Source organism: Trachurus trachurus (genome assembly GCF_905171665.1).
Source record: "Trachurus trachurus genome assembly, chromosome: 24".
NCBI lineage: Eukaryota > Metazoa > Chordata > Actinopteri > Carangiformes > Carangidae > Trachurus > Trachurus trachurus.
Window position 1 is genome coordinate 21,075,940 of NC_139910.1, and position 24,986 is coordinate 21,100,925.

A 24,986-nucleotide genomic window follows, 5' to 3' on the forward strand; every position below is an offset into this window, starting at 1 on the left:
ACGATAAAACACAGCAGTGATGACATTTTGACATGGGGACTTTACATTGCATCACATGGATAAAAGTTGAAGGAATCAGACGTGGGTGGAAAACTGTGACAAATAAAACCGTTAGAAAAGCATTCTCATTTGCATTTATCCCGTAGCTAAACAGATGGAACCAATTCATATTTGCAATAACTGTCTGACAGCCAAATAAATCTGACTATAAACTCCTGCTCCTAAGAAGCTCTTTGCCTCATCTGACCAAATATTATATTACAGTATGTTATATATATATTATATATAATGTGAATATTTAATCAGACATCAAAGATAACACGTTATCTTTTTGGCAATAATCAATAAACCAGTCATTTCAGCAGTGGTAGAGTATACACTTTTTTGGTAGTTACTGTGGAAACCTATAAATACATGTTTATCTCACGGAGAAAAACAGCCCCTCTTAAATAAACTTTGAGTTCACTCTGCTGATACGTTTCTCTGAGCTGGAGACACAAATGTCCATCACACTCTGTCAAGTCAGTCTCATGTCGATCAAACAAAACAGAAATTCAACATGTCAGTGTACAACTAGCTGAGCATTTAGATAAAACATGTAAAACATTGCAAGTCAACAATGAGTTCAGTATTTCTGTTTGGCGCAAAACTAACACATTCAGCTTCCCAGTGCTGACTCACCTTTGTTTTGTTCCCCAGCCTCCAACCCCTCATCTCCAGAGGCTTCACAATACAGCTGAGCGGGGCTGGGAAACACACACACACACACACAGTGTTCGCAACACTGGGATATTTGGATTCTCTTTTTGACACTCGAGTGTCCTTTTATTTCCTGGGATTAAATATGGTTGCTAAGCAGCTCTCTGGGCGAACGTATCAGGAAGCATTTTTGAATCTGCGGCGCTGTTCAGCGGTTTCTGTGGCACAGCTCGTGTAGGTGAAGAGCTCTGGGTACGGTGAACAGAAAACAGACTCCCTGAGAGTGCATCCACACCCAGACTCAGGAGCTCTCCTGGCTGCTGAAATCAGTGTGTTACTATATATTCTCTGTGTCCTTTAGGAACTCTGTCTGTCTGCACAGTCTGACTGCACTGGACAGCTGATTTTTTTTAATTAACTCCCAGATGTAGAAAATATTTTCAGATCCCTGGGATAAAGCCAAGTTAATGGCGTTGCTCTGTAAAACGTCCCACATGCTGCTTTTCCTTCATGCCTTCAATCCTGGATTTAGTGAAGATTCAGTGATGAAACGTGCTGTAACACTCAGGATATAGTCCACTGGTGCCCACTGTGTGTGAACTCATAAATACAAACTACAGCTTCCCCCCTTCAACCTTTCATTATTCTATCATTTCACATCTTTTCCTCCTCTCTGTGCTGTTGCGTCCCTTATGTGCAGGCGTGTTGTGCTTTTCCTCCTCGCCTCGTTTCGCCTTCACATAACACTCATGAAAGAGCAACATGACAAAAAAAAAAAAAAAAAAAAGGTAGCCTGATCCATGAAGTGGTGGGATAAAACCGCACATAAAAAAAACCTGTGACTGATGTACTTGACCGCAGCTTGCACCGCTGGTAGCTCTGAGTTATTTTCACATATCAGAGGCTCAGAACAGAAGCATCAGTTTTGTTGGCGTTTAGTGGCTGAGCAGCAGCCACAGCCCCGGTGGACGCACATCACCTATTTTCACAACTGAGCCTTTTTCTGTACTGTAACTGTGGGCCTCTCCGCCTCCACTCACGGCTGAGGTCAGAGGGATGTAAATCCACTTACACCTTTAAGAGGACAGGAGGGACACAAAGGATGTTAGCAAAGTGACAGATCACAGGGGGAAGACAAAGAGGCAGTAAAAACAGAAATTGAGGGACGACAGCGGGGAGGAGAGGACAGAGGGATAAGAGAAGGACAGCGAGCAGGCTGCTGCCAGGTGACGACCTTTAAAGCTCTTGAAAATCTCCTGTTTCCTGGCAGCACCCTGTGTGTGTGTGCTTTCGTACGAGCCAGTGTGAATGAGTCAAGAGGATATGAATGTGTGTGTGTGTGTGTGTGTGTGTGTGTGTGTGTGTAACTTCAATATCACTATACAAACCCTCAAGCAGACTGACGTCCTCCTTTCACCACAAAAACCAAACATATTCATGTTAATCCTTGTAAAGCTTGAAAACCTGATCACCTTATAATTTACATCCAAACTTAAAGGGATAGTTCAGTTTTTTTGAAGTGGGGTTGTATGAGCTACAAATGCCTATTAAGTACTACAGTAGATGCAGTAGAAAGGTCTCTGCCCCCCCCCCCCCCCCCCCCCCCTCCCCCACCCCACTGTAACCACAGGCAGTACACTGTTGTCAATGAGGAGTGATTAATCAGTGTATTTTCGCCGCCTATGAGAAGTCCTGTCTCAAAATAATACACCAGTTCAAGAGTACCATCTAAAAAATGACAATGCATCAGCTGGTATCTGGAACTAACCAACTGACTCAGTACTCCCCGGTACCCCTCCACACAGGCAGGCTCTGCGGCACGCTGTATCACTCCGCCTATCAGCTGTTTGGATGTGCGGTGTGTGGAAGAGGCGGAGAAACTGAACTGGTGTGTTATTTTGAGACGGGACTTCTCGCTGATTAATCGTCCCTCATTGACAACAGTGTACTGTTGTCTTGTGCCTGTGTCTCGTTGCAGCACGATGTGCCGGTGTTTATCATTGGGGGGAGGGGGAGGGGGGGGGGGGGGCAGAGATCTTTCTAATGCATCTTGTGTACTTAATGGACTTTTTAAGCTCATACAACCCCACTTCAAAAAAGCTAAACTATCCCTTTAATCTACCACATATTGAGTGCACAGCAATATTCTCAACCTTTAAAAATCTAGCTCTCTGTTTACCTTCATGGCAAACCACCACCCACACTACAACAACGGAAAAAGCAAAGTTAAACCTTCTGTTTATCTGCAAGTGCAACACTTTGTTCAGTCATCTAAAGTCTTTGCATTTACATAAGCGCTTCTGAATGGGTTCCAACCATTTTTATGCATAATAATGCCGACAGCCTGTGTGGCCCGGTGCAGACTCCACAACACACTGACAGCACCACCACCTGAAACTCTGCAAACGTCAAGCCCTAAAAAACAATAACTAAAAAAAAAGAAAAGAAAGACTAACAAAGGCACAGGGCCAACTGTCTGTCCTGCCACGTTCAGCGTTTTGTTTTGGCACCATTACCGTTCGTACAGCAGACTTTTTCTTTTTTGATGATGCAGATACTGGCATACAGTGTGGGCACAGCAGACAGGAGCTGCCAGGCAGGAGTGTGTGTCTGTGTGTGTGTGTGTGCAACCATCCAGCCAGGCAGTGAGGGAGGGATGGAAGGAGAGAGAGAGGACGACAGAGACGGATAGAAGAAGGGAGGCGATGATGGAAAACCATCAGTGAAATCAATGGAGGCTTACTAAAATTCTACTGGTGTCTTTCAATATTTCATTCAGAGGTCAGAGTGCTGAGTGTGCGTTTGGCGAAACCATTCCTTTAGACACACAATCCAACTTGCCTTCTAGCAAGAACTTTAGATCAGGCAGTGTCAGTATTGTTCGGGGTAGCCAAGAATAGCAGTGTCTGAGTAGCATCATCCTTCAAGTTTAGTGCTTTTATCTTCCACAGTGGGCGCTTGTCAAAGACACAAATTGCAATGGAAATGTTCAATATCCAATAAAAACGGCGTTTCCAACAGAGGAAGATGGAAGATGAACAAGGTCCGTGTCCACTCTCCATCATGGCTTGTTCCAAATACAGCTACCGTCGGACACTTTCTCCCTGCTACCTGCAGCACAAGCAACTAAGTTCCTCGCCGTTCTGTGTTGGTCACATTTGGATTCCTCCAGTGAGCGTTGTTGTAACATTTTTTCTGCTATCCAACACAGCCAAAGCCTCTCGCCTGTGAAATGCAAACATTGTAACATCTAAGCAACGGGCTCCCAGCTTCTCCTCATGAGTGTGGGTGTAAACAAAACTACCTCCGTCTGCAAAATGTGCTCCGCAGAAACTCTCTGTAATGTGTCTGGGACAAGGGTGGATCAGCAGGAGAGTCCTAACAGCCGTGAAATTTCATTGAGAGAGATTCACTCAACACTTAACTATCCAGCATGTGAGAGCAGCGCTGTGTGAAACAGCAGAATTCAACTGGGATTCTACGTCCTCTTCAGCAGCTTGAATATCCAAGTCGACATGTTCGTTTTTTTCTGATGTTCCTCTCGCGCTCCTTTTTCACGATGACTCAGGCTGGCATGTCTGTCCCTGAGGAAAATGTGGGCGTTGACGATCTAAGCTTGTGCGAGCGCGGTCTTGATGGAGAGCAGGCCAGGCGTCAGATCCACCGTCCAGAGCCCTGAGTGCGCTGCTTCTTCCTCCTCTTACACACATAGTAGACTGGGAAAACCACCAAACCTGCAGACAGGGTGGGTGTTTGTGGAGATAAAGACACAAAAAAGGAGAATGATGAATAAAAGCATAATATTTTTTTCCTGATGCAACTCATCATATTAAAGGGATAGTTCAACATTTTGGCAGATTGGTCCATTGCCATAATCGCTATAGTCATAGCAGTAGGTTCGTTACCTTTAATTGTCGGTGTAATCTATTTTTAGAACAGCAGAGTGGAGCGACAGGCTGCTCATAGCTACACTACGGAGGCTAATGGAATTTCTTGGTTTCCCTCATCAAACTCATCAAATACACAATCCAACAACTCAAAAACGCTTTTGTGGACAAGTTGTGACCTGCACATTCACCACGCTATAAGGTAATAATGGAACGTTATGAAATGGAGCCGTTCTCGAGGTAAATACAGAGTCTGCTTGCTGAAAAACTATCCCTGAAGGCAACGTGCATCAGCAGTTTTGCATGAATTTACCTCGAAAACAACTCCGTCTCGTAACGTTCTGTTATTACCTCATAGCGTGGTGAATGTGCAGGTCACAACTTGTCCACAAAAGCGTTTTGGAGTTGTTGGATTGTGTATTTGATGAGTTAGATGAGGGAAACCAAGAAATCCCATTAGCCTCCGTAGCTTAGCTCTGAGCAGGTCACCGGTCCGCTCCGCCATTCTAAAAATAGCTTGCACCGACAATTAAAGGTAACGAACCTACTGCTATGACTATAGGGATTATGGCAATGGACCAATTTGCCAAAATGTTGAACTATCCCTTTAAATCTCCACATGGATTTAATTTGATTATCCTATTTTATAGTACACTGTAAGGAGAACTGACATGTGTGAAGTTCATTGAGGTAAATAAAAGAGGGTCGGAAGCTCTGATGCTATTTATGATGAAAATAAATATGAATCTGCCATCACAGCATGTTAGCCTGCAGCGGATCATCTGTCAGACATACAGACACGGGAAAGAGATTAACTCTAATTACAGTTCAGCTGAGGCATCAATAGTTCACAATACTGTCTGACAGGCGGCTCAGAGAGTCTGCAGTCGGATGATGATACGAGGAAATGTAGTTCCAGGAAGTAAAAGTCAATGAAAATCTGCATCTACAGCTTTGCTTTTTCTTCTTGTTTTAAAAACAGGGACAGTTTGCTTCTCTTTCACATGGAAATCACAGATGCACCACTGTGTTACTGACAGTTGGGCTGTTTTGCTGTGTGGAGGGAAATATCTGTGATAGAGCCAAACCATTTAGCCGTTATCTGTTTACTGCTCTCCTCTGCAGCGTCACCCTGATTAATGCGCATGTGTGTTCATGTGTGTAATTATGTTACCTATCACCAGTGCGAGAGCTCCAAGCACCACGACCAGCAGAATGACCACAGGAGCTATCAGCACCTTAGTGGCTACACAGAGAGAGACAGAGACAGAGGAGAATCAGAATCATCCATAATGAATAACTGCTTTTTCAGCCGAGATGGAAATTACACGGTTCACATTAAATGGTTTGTTTGGTTCCAACATAAATAAAGTTTTAATAATTCATCCCTGCAGAAATTCAAAGTTGTCTGGACACAAAGTCAATGCATGTCACTTAATGCAGGACAGATTCTGGTAAAAAAAAAAAAACGATCAGCTCCGTCTACAGTTGAATGTTTCATATGAAACGCAAAATCTGCAGCGCTAACAGTCCATGGCATGAGAGCAGTGATGAGAGCTGTAATGAGTAAATGGTTCTTGTTAAGGGACAAATTAACTCCCAGTCCGACAGGCTCCCCGCTGATATAACGAGCTGTAGCTGTCATGGAGAGCAGAGTCAAACACATCTATCAGAGGGGGTTTGACTTCCTGGAGGCTTACTAGTGCACAAGTGTGAATGGATCATTTGGGCTAACATAATCTGATACGCGATGCTTTCACACTTCATTAAAGCTTCTTCTCGGTGGCATCTACAAGTTCAGTCAGATATAAACGCTGTGATAAGACACAACATGCTGCGTTCTGACGAGAGCTTTTTCCAGTCTTCCTCGAGGTGTGGCTCTCTGTCAGTCTGTTGCACCACTTCATCCTGAGGGTATCGATGACGAAATAGCTACATACCAAACCTCATTCTCTTCTTTCTTTTCCACTAATTTGCAGATGTTAGCATGCTAACCTGCTAAACTCAGATGGTAAACGTCAAGTGAGATCTACTGACACTGTCGGTGGGTGACGATAACCTTTAGCTGGAGGGGCTGCTTTAGCCTCACAGAGCTGCTGGCAGCATCTGCAGACTAACAACTAACACATGAAAAGAGAAGAAAACTACTCCATTGCATTTTATATCATTGTTACTCACTCTTGTTCTAATTCACAATTATAATCCCCGGCTGAGTGCAAAGTGGTCTCACAGGATCATTTTGAGTCAACAGAGTGCAGTATTACAGTGGCAGTTTAAGAGGAGCTGCATACGCTGGAAAGAAAACCTATTCATCACCCAAAGCAGTTTATTGCCACATCAACTACACTGAATCTGTAGCTTCATTAAAACCATAAACTTCTCCAGTAAAACAACAGAAGAAACAGAAGCTATATTAGAGTTATTCCATTTTTTCCAGATGTCATTTTGAGAAAAAAAAAGTCTCTAACAAAAGATCATCAGGTGCAGATTCAGGATCCTCTTTCCACCTGCTACAGTACATATTCACGATTCATACACATCAACATACCACAGACAGACCCTCTAATTAGCCGCCTCAGATGAGGTTTGTCAGGCAGATAGCGATACTTGCAGCCAAACACGCTGAGGTTGGATGTGTGGTCCCCAAAAAATCTGCCAAAAAACACAGTGAAAGATGAAATTAGAAATGCAGAAAGAAAAAAGAATCAAAGCTGCACAAACAAACAAAAAAGAGAGATGCTTACCTTAGGTGTCGGTAGCGCTCACCGCAGCGGTAACAGAAGTTAGTGTTACACTGTGTGCACGTCATATGGTCACATCCTTCTGTACGCTGAATGTGGATCTAAAGGGATAAAGAGGTAAAAACGTGATGAGATGAAACACAGAGATGTTAAACAGTCACTGCACCCACAAACAGTTGCGTGTGTTATTTGAAAAGTCAGTCAGCTCAATTTATTATAAGAGAAGTACAATTCCCCAATGTTACTCCCATTTAAATGCAATGCTGGCAAAGGTGTCCTATTTTCACACTAAAATCTAGAAGAATTAGGTTCAGCATCCTTCCAATAGCACAGCAATGTGCGTGCAGCAGTGCAGTTAATGGATCCTCACTACTTGGCTGCAGCGGCAGAGAGCGGTCTTCCTATAAACTAGGCGTTAAGTTCAGCTGCTCTCAGCCTCTTTTCCGGCTAAACGCAGCATGACACCAATTTGTTGGCTTCACAGTCAAATGCGATCCTCTCACCCTGCTCCCAGAGCAGAAACTCAGAGACACAAGATCTGCAGTGTGACAAACACAGATGGTAAGCATTTGCTGCTGTGAGCAAACATTTCCCATATACCGGTAATTATCTTAATTTATGTCTTCCTTTAGTCATCCTCTGACGGTCAAATTAGATCCTGCGGAGACTAACTTGGTCACAATGAGCCTGAGAGACCAGACGAGTCCAGCAGATATGATGCTGTGCAGCAGAGACATCATTATTTTTTTCCAATATGTTAACCTGTGCGTCTCTGATCTGTTGTAAGGCACTTTAAATCTGTGCGTCCATCTAGTTCTCTATAGCGGCCCATCCATCATCCGTCCCTGCTTTAATGCTTCTTTGCTTTCATTGATTTATTCATCCACATTGATCCCACGCTCCATCAGTCAACTCCCTTTCCATTTACCCACACCCGCCTCACACCGTGGCCACGGCACAACGGCATAACAACACTCCTCACGACATTCATACTCTTACCTTGCACTGTGGACATTTCTGGGCGTTTCTCTGTCCGTGTTCGATGACACTCGCCCATGTTCGTAGCAGCTTGTCTCCTCTCCTGTAGTCGCGGCATTTGAGGCCGTTGTGCCAGGGAGCATGACATTTAAAGCACCACACAAACTGGCAATTGCTACACTGGATCTACAGAAGAGACAGGAGACAGTAGACCTGTGATTTTAGTGGAAATTAATGTCACATATATTTTTATCTTTATTATATTTTTATTCTTTTTTATATAAATCCTAAATGGTACATAGTATGCATATTTTTGCACTATAATTTATTCTATTTTACTGTATTTGATTTAAATTTGTATTTGTATCCCTACCTTTAAAGGGATACGCCAAAAAAAATGTTCATGTCTTGCCTCACTCCCGAGTCCATGACAAGCAAATAGACACCATCCTTTCGACTGTGCGTGCAGTAACAAGGGAGATAGAGCCCTTATCGCCCGTAATTAGCTTAGCTCAAACGCTGGAAGTGCATAGGTAGTGTTAGCCTGCCTCCTACCCGAGCAGAAATCAGCAGTCAGAAGCTGATTTCATTTTAGCTCTAAACTCTGTAAATATATCACTTTATCAACATTTCAAACATTTTTAGGCGAGAGAGTAGCCGTTTAGATCAGCAGTGTGTCGTTAATTTGTCTAAATACCAGCTGTTTACAGTTTTGTTCGGACATATTCGGCGCTACTCAAGCTAGCCGTTATGACCAACGCACTTCCGGTTACTTTCACAAAATATAACACCCATTGCCCTTTACATACATTAAACCATGACGATAGAATTTGTGCTTTTACTTTGAAATAGGAAGCTAACCCTAACCCTCGATGTAGCTAGCTTGAACCAAAATAAACCGTCTTTGCTTGAACCCTCCGTTTTGACCGATCTCGTCCCGTTACCGGCATTTGACCGCTCAAGATGCCTTACCGGAGAGTTTTGTCAGCTCTGAGACGAAGATCGGCCCGCCGGTTTCCGTTTAGAGTTGCTGAAGAGTTTCTCTGATGACTTAAGGTGGAGGCAGGCTAACACTATCGATACACTTCCAGCGTTTGAGCTAAGCTAATTACGGGCGACACGGGCTCACCCTTGTTACTGCACGCACAGTCCAAAGTGTCTATCTGCTTGTCATGGACTCGGGAGTGAGGCAAGACAGGAAGATTTTTTTTTTTTAGGCGTATCCCTTTAACTATTTTTGGTACCTTTATGTTTGCACCTGACACCATGACAAGTTCCTTGTGCTGTAAACTGACCTTCACTGCTCTTGGCAATAAAAACATTTCTGATTCTGATGTATTTCACTGAGTATTACTGTAAAATGTTTTGTACTTGTCTGATGTTATGTGTATCTTTATTGTCATCTCACCTTGTACTTGTGCTCAGAGTGGTTGGGGTTGTGCTTCCTCAGAGAGGTGAAGTGACTGCACTGTGGGCAGGGCTTAGTGCTGGAATCCAGCTGATTCAACTCCAAAAAGTACCGATATTTTGCCACGTCTTCATTGGCCAAATGGGAAATCACCACTCCCTCCTCCAGGTTGCCACTGCACTCCGGGATCGGACAGCTGATGTAAGGTTTGGCCACTCGCACCTAGGGAAACATAACAGACAGGTGATTGATAGCATCGTGCAAGACCAGCAGGAAAAACACTTTACAGTTTGAACATGAACTATTTGTAAATGCCACATTTTTCAATCTTGGAGCTTCAAGCAGCACTGATGGTATGATCGTTTTTTGCTGTGGGTTTTTTATGATACAGAGATGGACTGCCAGTTTCCAGAATATATTTTGGAATACAGGTAAACATTAAACTATTCACAGCACTGATGGGAAATGGTTAATAATTTACTGCAGAAGTAGGAGGCTGAAGGAAGCAGTGGAGAGAGTGGAAGTGAATATGTATCACACACACTCTCTCTCTCTCTCTAATCCAACCCAAGTACCTGGCAGTCAGTTATAGCAAGTGGACCTCATCCACACATTAATTACAGTCTGGTCATTCAGTTAAACAACACTAAATTTAACATCACAGGCACTGACAGAGAAACAGGATAAAACACACTTCTTAAAGATAAAGATTACATTTTTGAAGGTTTTCACTTTGCACACTTGAATTCTGGCTTATTATGGTGTGTGAGGCCAAGGTAAACATTCCAATTACCCAGAAATAACTGTGAAAAAAATGTCCTTGTACTTATCTAAAATGTGTTGGCCATTGTAACACCGGCACACAGAGCAGACTTGATGCTCTCACTTTGGTGTGTGCACACTATTTTATAATCTATAAATAGAACATTATGATACTCAAGTGTGTGTTTAATCGAGGCACGTGAAAGAGATCACAAACCTGCTGTCCTTTAAAGGGACATTGTGTAACTTCTCCTGTTATCTATTCACAAAAATCGATTCTTTCGTTCAAAAGTATGTTTTTCATTAATCAGTAATCACCCCAATCAACAAACTGAAGTGTTCCGGTAAGCTCTGAATTTGCCGTTCATATCATTCATATCTACATGGAGCGGGTAAGCTCGATGCTGGCTGCCATGTCGTGTCGCCATGTTTTTACGTTCAAATGGCAGCGTGATGGTAGGAAACCACGGAAACTCAGCGGAGACACCAGAGCGGTCGGCTCAGGTCGAGGTGGTGTCTGTGAAAAGTCACCGCGGTAACGCAGTGAGGAGGAATGGAGCGTTACACTGATGCTGCATTCACCTGCAGTCGGGCAGACGGCTGTAAAACGTGGGTCAGGTAAACAATACCACATCGCCATGACAACATATTGTCACGTGTATTGTTTTTGCCTCGTGCTGACGGACCACTTGTTTACATAGAGGCTTGTTTATGCCGTTACGTGCAGCGGCTGTTGTCCGTCTGCCGTCTGCCCAATTTCACGTGAATGCAGCATGAAAAATACGATTGAGTTGTTTGCGATATACAACCGCAACGCTAGATGGGAGTAATTCCTACACAATGTACCTTTCAGTCATACATGGGTTCAGCTAAACACCATAAAGTGTGTGTTTAGCTCTCACCTGTTTTTACCTGTGGTCTATCAACTATCAAAGGTAAGATTAGAGAGACACTGTGAACGTCACCTCCCATTCTCTCGTTTCCTTTTCACCCTCTAGCTCTCTGATTTTGTCTCTTTTTTTCCTCCCAGGAAATGTCTTCTTCTTTTGTTCCCTCTCTTTCTCTTCCTCGTTTCACATTATCTCTCTGTCTTATCCTCTCTCCCTCCACACTTTCAGTTCATCAAAGCCCAGCGAGACCTGTTGCACATGACACATGATAAGACGTCAGTGTGTGTGAGTCTGTGAGAGTGTGTGAAATGACAGCATACAGAAGGGGAAGAACAATAGCATAGGCCTCTGACAGTGTTACACCACATGCACACACACACACACACACACACACACACACACACACACACACACACACACACACACACACACACACACACACACACACACACACACACACACACACACACACACACACACACACACACACACACACACACACACACACACACACACACACACACACACACACACACACACACACACACATCCACACACACGCACTCACAAAACCTATTAGATGATTATGAAAATGTATCCTCTGCAGGCATGAGAGCTGATGTGTTAGGATTGTTGCCACAACACCAACACTGCAATGACCCCTGCCAGACCGGTCGGGCAGGTTTGGACTGCTGCCACTTTCTGTCTCACACACACACACAAACACACACACACACACACACACACACACACACACACGTGTCAGACTGTATTTGAAATGTAGGTAACTTACTTCTGCATTTTCACTGTCGTAAAACATAATCCATCATAAATCCACACATGTTAAACAGTAACAATAAAGCTTATAGCATGCACAGGGCTGTCCAGTCACTGTAGGGTTCGGTCAAAGATAAAGCTGCTACCACTTAGCATGCAGCCACGTCCACATGTTGTGAACTTTGCAGCAGTGACACTGTGATTAGATCCAACAACATGTCTCTATGTTTGGGATAAGGTCAAAAATAGCAGCCAGGGGGCGTCAGGTGGAGCAGTGGGTTGAGCAGATGCCCCATATGCAGAGGCTAGCCCTGGTTCGAATCCCGCATCATGTCATTCCCCCTCTCTCTGCCTCCCCATTTCATGTCTCTCTGAACTATACTATCAAATAAAAGCAAAAAAATTAACTAAGAAAAAACTTGTGTGAAGCTGATGTTTATCATATAATTGGTAAGTTATATTTAAGAGTGTTTTAAAACTGGTTAAGCAGTAAGATAAAAGTCATTGATAGGGCTGCACAAAATGCAAAAAACACCATACTGTTAAAGAAAGTATAAGCATTTGCATTACAATGTGACACATTTAAAGGGACTATGAGGAGTTTTCGAAAGTGAAATGTTTTCACACTACATTTCCCATGAGCCTCCGCGCACACGGTGAAATTCTTGGACCGGCACAAGACGGAAAACATTTGCCAAGAACGTTTTCATTAATCAAGAATGAAAGTCCGGAGGTTGGAAGACAATCAGATACCGTCGTAGTTCCGACCATAAACTGTGATTCGGCGGCGTTATTCCCGGGAAACCAAAACTATGAAATGCTGGGCGAGCTGACCACTAAATAACAAAAATAACTTTAAAGACTAAACGATATATTTATCAAAAATTTACCAATTAACAAGTGTGGGTAACGTAGATTCATCCACATTAACCTGTTCATCACAAAAACCCATATAAAGAAAAGTGTCATGTTTGTTCGTTCTTCAGAATGTGTTTCAGGATGGAGGAAACCATCTATGGTTACAAAAGGGCGTGTACAGGACAGAATGTGAAGCCGATTCAGCTGCACACACTTGTAGGAACTCTGTCATGTATAAAGGCAAGGCAATTTTACCTGTATAGCCCGTTTTTAGGGGGTTAATATGAGACTCATTTATAACCAAAAGAAAACTCCTTGGGGTCTCTTTAACCTATACCAAAAAGATTGCAGCTCTTCCGATAGGCTATTAATCACCAATTTAATAAGTTGTCTATGGGTTGGATAGAAAGGTTGGAGTTGGATAAAAGTAATGCACATGCAGAACAGGCGGAATAAACACTAATGACTAAATCATATATTTAAAAAAATTATGGAGACAATATCCACTTCTACAGTGTAACCATGTTAATTAGTATTCAACTGATAACCCTAATGATAATCTTGTATGTCTGAGACAATCAAATGTAATAAAACATTACATGTAAAAAGGAGAATTACCTACATTATCACCACCTACTTCTTCTCTGTAACATTTAATAATAACTCCATCAATGTTGCCCTAATTTAAAGAGGCAAGTAAGTTCCTGGTTCCTGGTTTAATCCCGGGCACATGATTAGAACCAGACCAGTGCAAACCAGCCTCCCATTGCTACACCCAGACTGACTGCCCACATGCCATGAAGAAATGAGCTGAGTCTCCTCCAAGCTTCCTCTAAGATCACACGCTGCCATCCCAGGGACTCAGAGCTCACTATACTGTACCTACTGAGGGTTAACACTGAGCATGTGCTCTTCACTGAGAGCGCTGAGTGTTAGCAGGAAAAATTCCACCCACACAGGATAGTTTACATGACCCTTATCTTCTGCTCAGTGAGATTATCAAAGAGTCAGCTTGTGTCTGTGTTTATGGTTATTCATGCGGAGTTATCAAAGACAGATAATTACAGATACAAAGTAGTCTATATGACTGATAAAAACTGTTTTTATCAAAACAGATAAAAGCAGAGCAGTGCTCCTGTGTAACAGCTTCAAACTGTGTAACATATCCACAACTTGTGAAGTATCAGTATCAGAAGCTTACAAAGTTAATCAAAGCTGGAGTTATATTCTGAAGGTCGCTGACTGGCACCAGCTCACAAACAAAGCACTTAGAGAGACAAAAAAAGAAAAGAAATCCATCATGAGACTCTTTAGCTTTGGTAGGAGGGAGACCCAATTTGGAAGTACACATTTTATCCATCAATTATTCATTCTCTTGATGAATCAGAGTAAATCACCTTCAGGATCAATGACTAAGACTCTTTATTTTGCATCAAATTCAAAGGTCATACAAGGAGAGCTCCTTTGTACAGGAGGCTGCTAAGTGCCTCCACGAGACCTGCTGTGTCCTCATTGTGACTGACTGACCTCAACTGCTTCTTTGCTGAGGCGCTGCTCTCTCCATGCACACCTTAAATGCACCGTGCTCAGGGCTGTTTGTGAGCATCAAGAGAAGACATAGAGGGGAGCAAAGAAGACAATGCAGTAGAAGGAGAGCCATAATGATGGAACTAATGACGCACAGCAGTGAGTACAACGACTGTGTACAGTATGGAATCTGACTTTAAGAGGTAAGTGATAGAGGAGGAAGTTCTGCAGGAACAGCCCAACAACGCACAAAGTCTGCCATTGTGAAAAGCATTCCTGTGTCAGTGACCCACATTCACAGAAAAATAGTTATCACAAGATGTGGAGGAGACCTGCAGATGTTGAGCGGTGACACTTTGAGAATAATTACATAAAACTTGATCCTAATTAACAATAGCCAGAGCCCGTTTAGATCCCTAATCCATCTGAACTGTTTGAAACTTGTGGTGGGGTCAGGTCACCGAGGGGAGGGGAGGGGTGTTTATGGACTGGCAGTGGGGAAATGTGTGAGCTGCCATTACACAAGAAGTGATAAGTGGTTTGTAAGTGTGTGTGTGTATGTGTGTGTGATTGGTGCTGCAGTACACTTAATCCAGCTGCTGACTGACCCTGCATTGCCCCCCCCCCTCCTCCCACCAACCTGAGAGCTGACGTAGAGCTTCAGACACTCGTCACACACGGCCTTCCTGCAGCAGGGCAGAGGTGCGATGGTTTTGTCTTCCAGGCACACCCGGCAACTCTGCACCGCTCCCTCCGCGCCGGCGGCCTGCCCCTGCCGGTACAGCTGGTGGGAGATATCCCCGAACGGATCCACCAGGTCGTCCAGAGTGTACAGAGCCGGCGGCTCGGGACTCGAACCCACCACCGCGTCTCGCGCCGACTCCACGTCCATTTCCGATGCGTCAGCCGCCGCGAGCGCTCCATGGCCGTCTGTCCGCCGCTGGCTGTCGCTGGCTATGCAGTACACGGTGCAGTAGACGTGCTCTTTGACGCCGAAGGACTCGTCTAAACTCACCGTGTTGCTGTCACCGTCACACACATGATGATGACACTGAGCCGAGGTCGTTAACTCGCTCGAGGTTGGCTCGTTTTCCGCCTCCGCTTCGCCCGTGTGTCGCTCCGACTTGTTTCCACAGTCGCCGCTCTCGCTCCCATGACCGTTACTGACGTCGCCGTTACCGCTACCGTTACCGTCCCCCGGGTGGTGGTGGTGGTCCTCCTCCTGCTGCTCGGAGCCGCGCCGCATCCGCCCGCCGGGGTGTGAACGGAGCGACGGAGACTTGGACACCCCCAGATTCCTCCTCAGGATCTCCACAGCGCTCGCCCTCCTCCTCCTCCTCCTCTCTCCCCCGCCGTTGCAGTTGTTGTTATTGTTGCCCTCCGCATCCCTCTCCTCCCCGCCGCTCCTCTCCTCCGACTCCCCCTCTCCTCCGTCCAGCGAGAACCGGGAGTCGGATCTGGTGACACGTCCGTTTAAATCTCCGACCGACCGCTCAACTTTACCGTCCGTCAGAGAAGTTTCCGTCGGCAGGTTGCGGGACACTACTTTCACCCTCCCCTCCTCGAAACTGCTGATAAAACTGGGCATTTTACAGGCGTCAGCTATCGGTTCGTCATCTTCCATCCCCGGTTTAGCTCTCCCCATCTGGCGAGCCGCTCTCCCCGGGACGGACCTCCGCCTGTCTCTCGCTTACACAACTCGCAACTACCAAAACAAAACAATGCAGGAGGCAGCTTCAATGCTTCCGGGTCTACGTCGTCAGCATGCGGGAGAGCAACGATAGGCCGAGGGGAAGCCTAGTGGTGGCAGCCATGCCTAACCTGACAGGTCCAGTACACTGTGTAGCCCAGGCTGGAGCAGACCACCAGAACCGGGAACACTTGGTAGGCTATCAGCAGGGCCGTTGCTAGGAATTCTGGGCCCCCTTAAAGAATACTAAAGTGGGCCCCTACCCCCTGACTTTTCAGTTGTTTTTCTTAGACTACGTAGGCTATACTCTCATTTTTTATTTAGCCTAGGCTACTTTGTTTTGATGCCTATTAGTCAGGGTCATAATGCAGAATAAATCAGTCATACAAAGATTAGACTACTGGGGTTTTTTGTGGGCCCTACTGGGCGCTGGGCCCCTAGAATTATCATCACCTTTCTCCCCTATAACGGCCCTGGGTAACTGACCCGGGTCATTCGTAGCTATAGGCAAGGCCAGGCAAGGCGATTTTTGTAGGCTATGTATTTGTATAGCCAATTTTTACAAACAATTTGTCTCATGGCAACATCCTCTGCCCTTAGACCCTCACATCCACTGAGGAAAAACTCCCAAGTAAAAACAGACGAAACCTCAGGGTGAGAGAGGAGGAGGATCCCTCACCCAGGACGGGCAGACGGGACATAGATGTTGTACAGACAAGGAAACAGATTATTGAATAGTGAATCTGAAAGTGGATCCAGCATTACCCAATCTGAAGACCTAGTTTTGACTAAAGCACCATGTCTGGGACAAATGTTAAGTCAAACAGTGTCAGTTGTTGTGTCATTAAAGGGTTCGGGTTAAACTGTGACACAGTGCCTTTGGGACTAACTGAAAACCTCTTCACACTGCACCACTGCAATTAGGGACTAACAGAGGTCTGCAGCCCCGTTCAGTCCTAGAGTGCCTGTGGGTCAATCCGGTGGCAAATGGATTATTGTTGGTGTCTCTGGCAGCTCTCTCACATAAAATACACAGATCTGTTATAAATAATTCAAACCATCTGTTATGATGGAGGAGATAGTGTCAAGGGAGCACAGTGCAGTAGGCACTATCTGTTCTACCACTAAACAACATATTATATTATTATTAATTACAGGCCCATGTGTATTCATGTAGAACCACAACTCTGGTTTTGTGGGCTAGAGGACACACAATGAGGGTAGTGTGATTGGCTCTGCTATAGTCCCAACATTAAACAGAAAAAATTAGCCACAACTGTTACCGTAACTTTCAAACCCATCTTCATCTGTGGACGGTATTTGCTCATTTGCTCAGATGTTGAGGTCTCATTTATCATTCCATCACCAAATATAAGCAGAGTCTAGTCATATCTATGACAGCTGGACAAAGTGTCCACTGATAAAGAGCACTTACTTGTAACTTCTAGAAAGTGCTAAGAGGACCTATAGTATCGCTTTCACTCTTTTCCCAGGTCAGCAATGAAAAGCTACAGTGCACCTCAAGATATGAAATTGGAAACTACAGTTATTATTCTTTTTTCTTTGGTGGTGCAGGTTGAACTGGAACTGCAGGTTCATAACTGAACTTCTGCATTTTTGCTGAAACTATATGCGTCTGATTATGACAGCATCACATCAGTGAAACCACACTTTTTTGTGTGCACAGACAGGACACTGTTTATGAGGGAAGGGGCAAAACCTTTCAGCCAGATGTTGCTGCTTCAAGCTCACATACGCACATCTGGCCAGCTGTTGACCTTGAGCAAGACACGGAAAGCATGTTCATCTATCATCATTACCTGTCCTGATAGTCCTGCTTAGTTCCAGGCTAATTTGAGAGGTTGGAGACTCATTACTGTTCCTTGCATCACACACACAGTTCTCATCTCCATGAAGTTCCCTACAACCAGAACTCAATTCATTCTGACACCCTGAAGAATGAGTGTAATTTGGACAGGCACCTTTTTAGTTCAGCATTCGGCACAACTTTCAAATAAAGCTAACTGGGGCGCCTGTAAAATGGGTTGTTAGCTCTGTTACAATTCCTCATTAATGTCGCAGGGTGCAAGCCACATGGTAATTAGTTTGCTTGTCCTGGCTTTGCCCAATTGGTTTTAGGGGAGGATGCCAACAACATTAAAAAAGCTTTTACAAGTGCCAGTTGTAAGTGTCTCAGTTTATTACATAACGCCAGAGAACCAATCAGAGGTTTTTCAGGGGTGTGCAGCTCCACACTATGCAGATCCTAAAGTGGGCACGGTGTGCAATCTACAAATAAGTATTTAAACTACGTCCAAGAAACTCAGCTGAATGCATCTGTGGAGAGGGGTTTTGTAACACGCTCTAGAGGTTTTCAGTCTTAATAATGGGTGTTTGTTCAATGTTTTACTTAAACACAACCATTCTCAAAGACTTCCATTTAATTTCCCTTAAAACACACTGGTATACTTCCACAACAGAAGTAGAATAGTGCTTTCTGAGGGTGTGTGTGGGTTAGTAAGGGAGACACTAATGTGCTCTGATTGATCAGGAACGTATTTGAGTGGTGAGCAGGTCTGGCTTTATTTTAGGTATTGGGCTGGACAGGAAAGACCCCTTCAACCAAAAAAATAAACACTGTCACTTGCAAGTATAATTGATCACATATAAATAAAAGGAAAAAAAAAAAACAATATCTGAAAGGCGTTATAGAGAACAGAGGACAAACTACAGACTTTCTTCACTGTCTACTTTTATTCCCAACTGTCTAGTGTATGTACAGTCAGTCTCCTGTGGGAAAACCATCAGAAAAAGAGAAGGAGTTAAACCAACATAGATGGTTCTAGTCAGTGGTGAACATTAACAAACCAACCCAGAGCCACACAGAAAGATTGGAGTTCATTTTCCACCTGGAGTTAGAGGAATATTTCTGCACTGAAGAACTGACAGTGTGGTGGTGTCTGTATATATGATTATGTATTATTGCACTGTCTGATCTCCCTTAAATTAATTTCAGATTAAAATGAAGGCAAAGGCGGTTTCAGACAGATGTGTTTTCACTGTCTACAACAAACAGTGGTCTATCACTTAAAGTAGCTAAGCTCCACTTTTTTCTTGCTTGATACTTTCACTTGAACATGCACTGGAGTTATTAACATAATACTTTAGAGCTGTGTTCCCATATTTAATTGTACAAGCACCAATGAGAATTCTGAAAGACAACAAAGCCTTTAGATTCCTCTTTTCTGGGGTCTTAAACAGAGTTCAAACAGTTGTTGTTATTTCCACTGTAGGATTTGTCCAAATATGTTTTGGTCAGTGCTGTTCTCACTAGTTTGAGGCGGACAAGACTCAGGTGGCAACAGGGGATGTCATGTATGTCTGAGCCCTAATCCCATTTATGCAATATTAGAATTAAACCACACCCACATATCATTTCAACTGAAGAGTTATTTAACTTTAATTTAGATCGTTGCTAATTTTGTCATACACATTTTAAAAAATAGAGAATTCCTTAGGACATACATTTTCCCGAGGCTTTCAACTGTAGACACTGTAACACTATTTCTATAAAGATGATATTGCTGAATTTGTCTTATCAGATGCAAATGTTCTAACCCTTACCCTCACTGGCCAAATACAGTCTTTTCTTTTCCACATTAGTTTGACATTTATTACTGTGCTGTAACCTTAAACTCTTGCCGAAATGTAAGGAATGGAGCAGTTAGATGTTAAGATAGATTATGTAATTTTACAATGGCTTAAGTAAATGTTTATTGACACCTTTCAGCTACAATAATGGCTTTGCTCCAGCTCCTTCTGCACATTTGTAATTCTCTTTGCACAGAAGTACATGATTAGGTCTGCAGAGTGCAGACAAAAGCTCTATTGACTGTTCCAAAGTCTAAATGAGATCAAGCAGCTCTGAAGATACATGGACTGTGCAGATTTGTGTCTTCATTATTATCATTATTACTTTAAAATATATTATTACTGTTGTTATTGCTGTTCATTCATCTTTAATGAGTTCTTCCTTTAGTTGGGAATTTGTGTTGAGTTCAGAGGAGTTTGTGGTTTTGCAGGTTCTGGGTTAAGAGCCGTTCAGTTCACCATGACACAGAAAACAACATACTGCAGCACAGAGTCTCCCTCTCACACACACACACAGATACACACATGCACACGCACAAACACACACACATACACACACATATTTGGGTCACATTATATATCTGGAATTTACTCTGTCTCTGTGTATATTTGCTTGAGCCTCTTAAATCTGGTGTTTTGGCAGCTAATGAACTCACTTTCATTTCAAATGGTGTCATATAATCTTAGTGACACAGCCAATTAATAACAGATATGTGACCTTTTTAATGGTTCTTCATTTGTAAATTCCAAACAGACACTTTTATTTTAAGTGCATTTACCGATCAAAAATCAATTTAATATGTACTGTTGTACTTGTTTGACAATTTAAATATAAATTAATAAGGTAAAGTTAATTATGTGCTGAAGTGAAAGTGAATTTCCAGTCTTTACATTATGTTTAATGAAAGAATTATAGACTATAGTGCAACTAATTCTCTTTCCTCCCATCCTCCTCTTATTCTCTCATTTCAAATACACTGTACAATTAGAAGAAATAAAACATAGTAGTCCCACTTGTACACAACATCATACATTAGTAGTCAACTAGAAAAAACAGTAAACACGGCCACGTGATTAAAAAACGTCTAGAAGTTCAAAGTTACATTTCATCGTTTTACATTGTAGTAGCTATTTTTCTCCTTTACTTGGCAGACATTTGAGACTGTGTTATTTATAGAAAAATCACAAAGTTCACATTTAGGACTCTTTGAAGAGAGTTGAGGAGCATTCAACAAACCAAACAGTTCCCATTTTAAGTAGCTAGTTAGTCACACGCAGCATGAGATTAAATACGCAATAGTTTGGAAACACCTCATGCAAACACACAAAATGTTGTTTCTGTCCTCCAGAGTGACGGTCAGCGGAGCCACGTGGGGCAGCGACTCAACCCAGAGTTTGGTTAGGAAAAGAAAAAAAGAAGATAACTGGCCGAGGGGCATGGGGGGAAGGGGGAGTTGAGGGGTGGACTTTGAGATCAGTTTATAGTGAAACGGTTTGTTAGTCCATCCTCGTGTCGAGAGAAGCTGCTGCACCCCCCTCCTCCTAAAAAAAAAAAAAATTCCTTGGTACTATACAGAGAAGGCCTCAAACATTTGGTCCACAGATTTGCAACACAAATGCAACAGGTTTAGTCATGTTTCCAGAGGGAATCAGCAGGTTTTCTGAGCATAAAAACAAAACGAAACCAACAAACACAAAGAAAACCTGCTGACCATCTGGAATGCCATTTTTTTTTTTTTATTTGTGATATCCTTACTATTTTTCTTACATGGGAACCAAAGAGAAGTGAACCTGAGACCCTTTACTTTTGGTCCTGGTCGATGGCGAGCAGAAACCAGGCTTTACAGATGTCCAGGTGGTGATTCAGTTGGCACTTTCAATGTTAAAATTGTAGTAGTGAGGTGAGGCGGGTAGGGGGGGGGGGGGGGCTGCTAAGTCTCTGGCATTCTGGTCAGCCTATCACTTTTCTCCACAGGGAAGATGGATGCTTACAGTGTCAGCCTCTGTCTTCTTTTTCTGCCTTTCACCGTGCTTTGCTATTCAGTAGCGGTTTGAGCTGCAGCACTTAGAAAAAAACTAATCATATAACTGTGTGACTTAGAGGCTGCTCTGCTCCCACATGAGGATGACACCGTCCCTCAGCTTTTCATCCCTTCTTTTTCCATGATACAAAAATGCCAATCCGCGACTAGATTCAGGCCACTTTGACTGTGATTGTCATTTCTGTAAAGGGTGTGTCTTTTCTTTCTCTGTAAGCATTTGCCTGTGGAAGAGTTTGACTGCTTTTGAACTATTTCTGCTATTAAAAAGAGCTGGATGCTGCAGACGATAAGGCTGATTGGGCACTTTATCTGGCTTCCAGCATTTTTTCCCCTAAATATATATATATATTAAGAAGAAAAAAAGGGTAAAGCTTGCCTGCTGAGAGAAAAGGGTGTGGATACTGTTGCCTGACCTCAATCACTCCTCTGTGGTTGTTTTCTCTGTTCTGTTCCGTCTCTATCTCTCTTCACCTGTCTGTCTTGGATGGAAGACAAAATATTCAGACAGCAAGAGACCAATGAAACACATCTGGAACAACTGTCCTGACTATGTTAATATGGAAGAAGACATCCCATGGTCTTTGGGATGCTGCAGCTATAAAGTGTCTCTCTTTGAGTCTCCTGTCTGTCTCCCAGTCTGCCCGTCTATCTCCCTGTTGCCCCTGTCAGTCAAGAGTTCAGTCTTTCTGTCTGACAGACAGAATTCCTGTTGTAAACATTGTTAAGATTCACATTAGTAGTAAAAAAGGTTAAGTGGTTCTAGGTATGTCATAAGCGTGTGTGTATGTGAGTGTGTGTGTGCAAGCATGTGTGTATTCACATATGCATTTCTTAATGCCTGTCTGTGTGTATGTGACTGTGTCTGCTTCCTGTACACATGTACATATGAGATGATGATAATATGTAAATCTACACATCACACTGTTATTCAACATTCAGAGTTTTTTTTTTTATGAAACAACAGGGTTAAATGTGTAGCATGTACTTGGGCTCCAGTCCGGTCTCTCTACCTCTATCAAGCCTCCGTCTTTGCACTCGCTCTTACCCAAATGCACCAGAAAGAAAACTTAGAAAAATTAAGTCTGACATTCCTTGATCGGTAGTCTTGTTGGGAGATGCTTGGTCAGTTTGGTTAAAGTCCGGTGTCTAATCTGTGAGGCACAATGAGCAAAGGAGTTCCAGAGACGGCTGAACAGGCTCTATTGTGTACACACTGATGTGTCTCTGGGGGTTTTTAAAACTCTTTGGTCAGGCATATCTGCACTTGAGATCTAGATACCACAACGCTTGAGAAAGCAACTGATTTCTGCAGTAGCATGAAGGAACAGGGCTCCACGTTAACAGGAATCTATGAGCTCTCCCTGGAAGAAACTAGCCTACAACACCAATGAATTGTTCCCTCTTTCCATACATTTGGTTTCCTTCACAACGTAGATGCCCAACAGCACGAGAGGAGGCGAGTCACTGGCTCCGGAGTGTGTCCCTTCAGAGTCAGACAAAAAAGCATATGTCTCTGCAGTTACCACGTTCAACCACATGAGGCCAGTGTTTCACCAGGAACACACTGAACTGCATTTAAAAACAACAGACATGCAGATCAGGGAAGCCTGGGAACCGAGTACTGGGGGCATTGGTAGCTTGAATCGCAGAAAAATTTGAGTGTCTTCTGTATCCCATCTACTTGTCTGAGTTTCCATTGTTTATAAAAAAGAGAGTTGGAGTAGTAAGAGCAGGATGTTAAGCAGTGGTGGTTGGTAAGGCAGCACTCCTGGAGTATATCCTGGGTTTACTTTGACCTGGGGAGGAGAAGAGTGGATAGGGTTATACAAAATAGTGAGAGACTCAAGTATATAAATATATTTATATTTCCGGGGCTTTTTGCATTTAATGGATAGGACAGTTGAGTGAGACATGACATTGGGAGGCAGAGAGAGGGGGAATAAGATGCAGCAAAGGCCACCGGGGGAATCAAACCGGGGCCTATATCGTGCCTCTCCTATATTTTAAGGTAGATGTCTTAATTTAAAGGCATGTTGCAGTCAGTTTATAAAACATACAGGATATGAACTCTGCCACACTGTAAGAAAACACTTTATGTAACTTCAAAGCTATTTAGAAAGTTTTAGATAGAAGGTGAAGAGGTTTATGATGAAATATGAAGTGCTGCACTCGCTCAGTATTGCCCTTGATAAAGTAATTCAGTGAAATACATAATGTTGCTTGATGAGAACATCAGAAGCACTTGTCCATTCTACTTTATGAAAGATAATAACACTCAAGAGGCAGATTAACACTCTCATGGGTATTCAGGCGCTCTGATAGGCTACACTCACCCCCAAAATATTAAACATACACCAGAAGAAAAAAAGAAACAGCTCTGTGTTTGGTTGCACAAAACAATCAAAATCACAGTGTTGGCGCAGGGTAAGAGCTTGAAAGTGAGACCAGGAAATAGTATTCTATTCTATTCTATTCGAGTAAAAGCAGTGGCTCGGTTCAAAACATTCAACATTTTTTCCATTAAAACCTCTCAAACTGGTCTGGTTTGACCTGTAGCTTTTGGTGGCTAATCTTAGCTAACATTAGCTAGCATCACAAGTAGAGTAATTCTATATGATGGGAATTTTTGGGTGAGTTTGCCAAATGTATGACTCGGCTACTGTAACAAGCAAACATTTGAGCTAAAAACGCAAGTAGCAGTAGCTGTGGTAGCGTTTAGTATTCTCCTGTTAGGTTTCTTGTATCCTCAGTAGGCTAATGGTTCTTCTGTTAGCATATGTTTTTTTGAGCTGAACTATTACCACAGTGTTAACACACCTTCATTAACTTGTCTTAGATGAAACGCCCTGCTACAGCACTCATACAAATCTGCTATGTTTCTCAGAGTCCTGTGGGTTCCTGGAAAATTTCCTGTTTACGTTATAAAGCTTTTGATTTGATGAATAAACAATGACCTGAAGGAAGCGTTTCACAATCAGTTAAAGGTTGTAACAAAGGCTTCAGAAAAAAAAAATCATCAATTACAGGAAATGTATTACAACAATATGGTGTTTCATCTCCACATCATCCATCATCA

The 24,986-nt window shown here is 43.1% G+C and overlaps 1 protein-coding gene across 1 annotated transcript; it reads right to left on the reverse strand.

Moving 5' to 3' along the window:
• Positions 1 to 2,334: 2,334 nt before the first annotated feature.
• On the reverse strand, positions 2,335 to 16,223 carry rnf217 (ring finger protein 217). Its single transcript, XM_084000450.1, has 7 exons — positions 15,168 to 16,223; positions 9,714 to 9,935; positions 8,327 to 8,491; positions 7,331 to 7,428; positions 7,135 to 7,238; positions 5,761 to 5,832; positions 2,335 to 4,433 (listed from the first exon to the last, which is right to left on the reverse strand). Exons 1-7 carry the CDS (start codon positions 16,170 to 16,172, stop codon positions 4,354 to 4,356), a joined length of 1,746 nt encoding a protein of 581 aa, XP_083856576.1. The 5' UTR covers positions 16,173 to 16,223; the 3' UTR covers positions 2,335 to 4,353.
• Between the last annotated feature and the right edge of the window lie 8,763 nt (positions 16,224 to 24,986).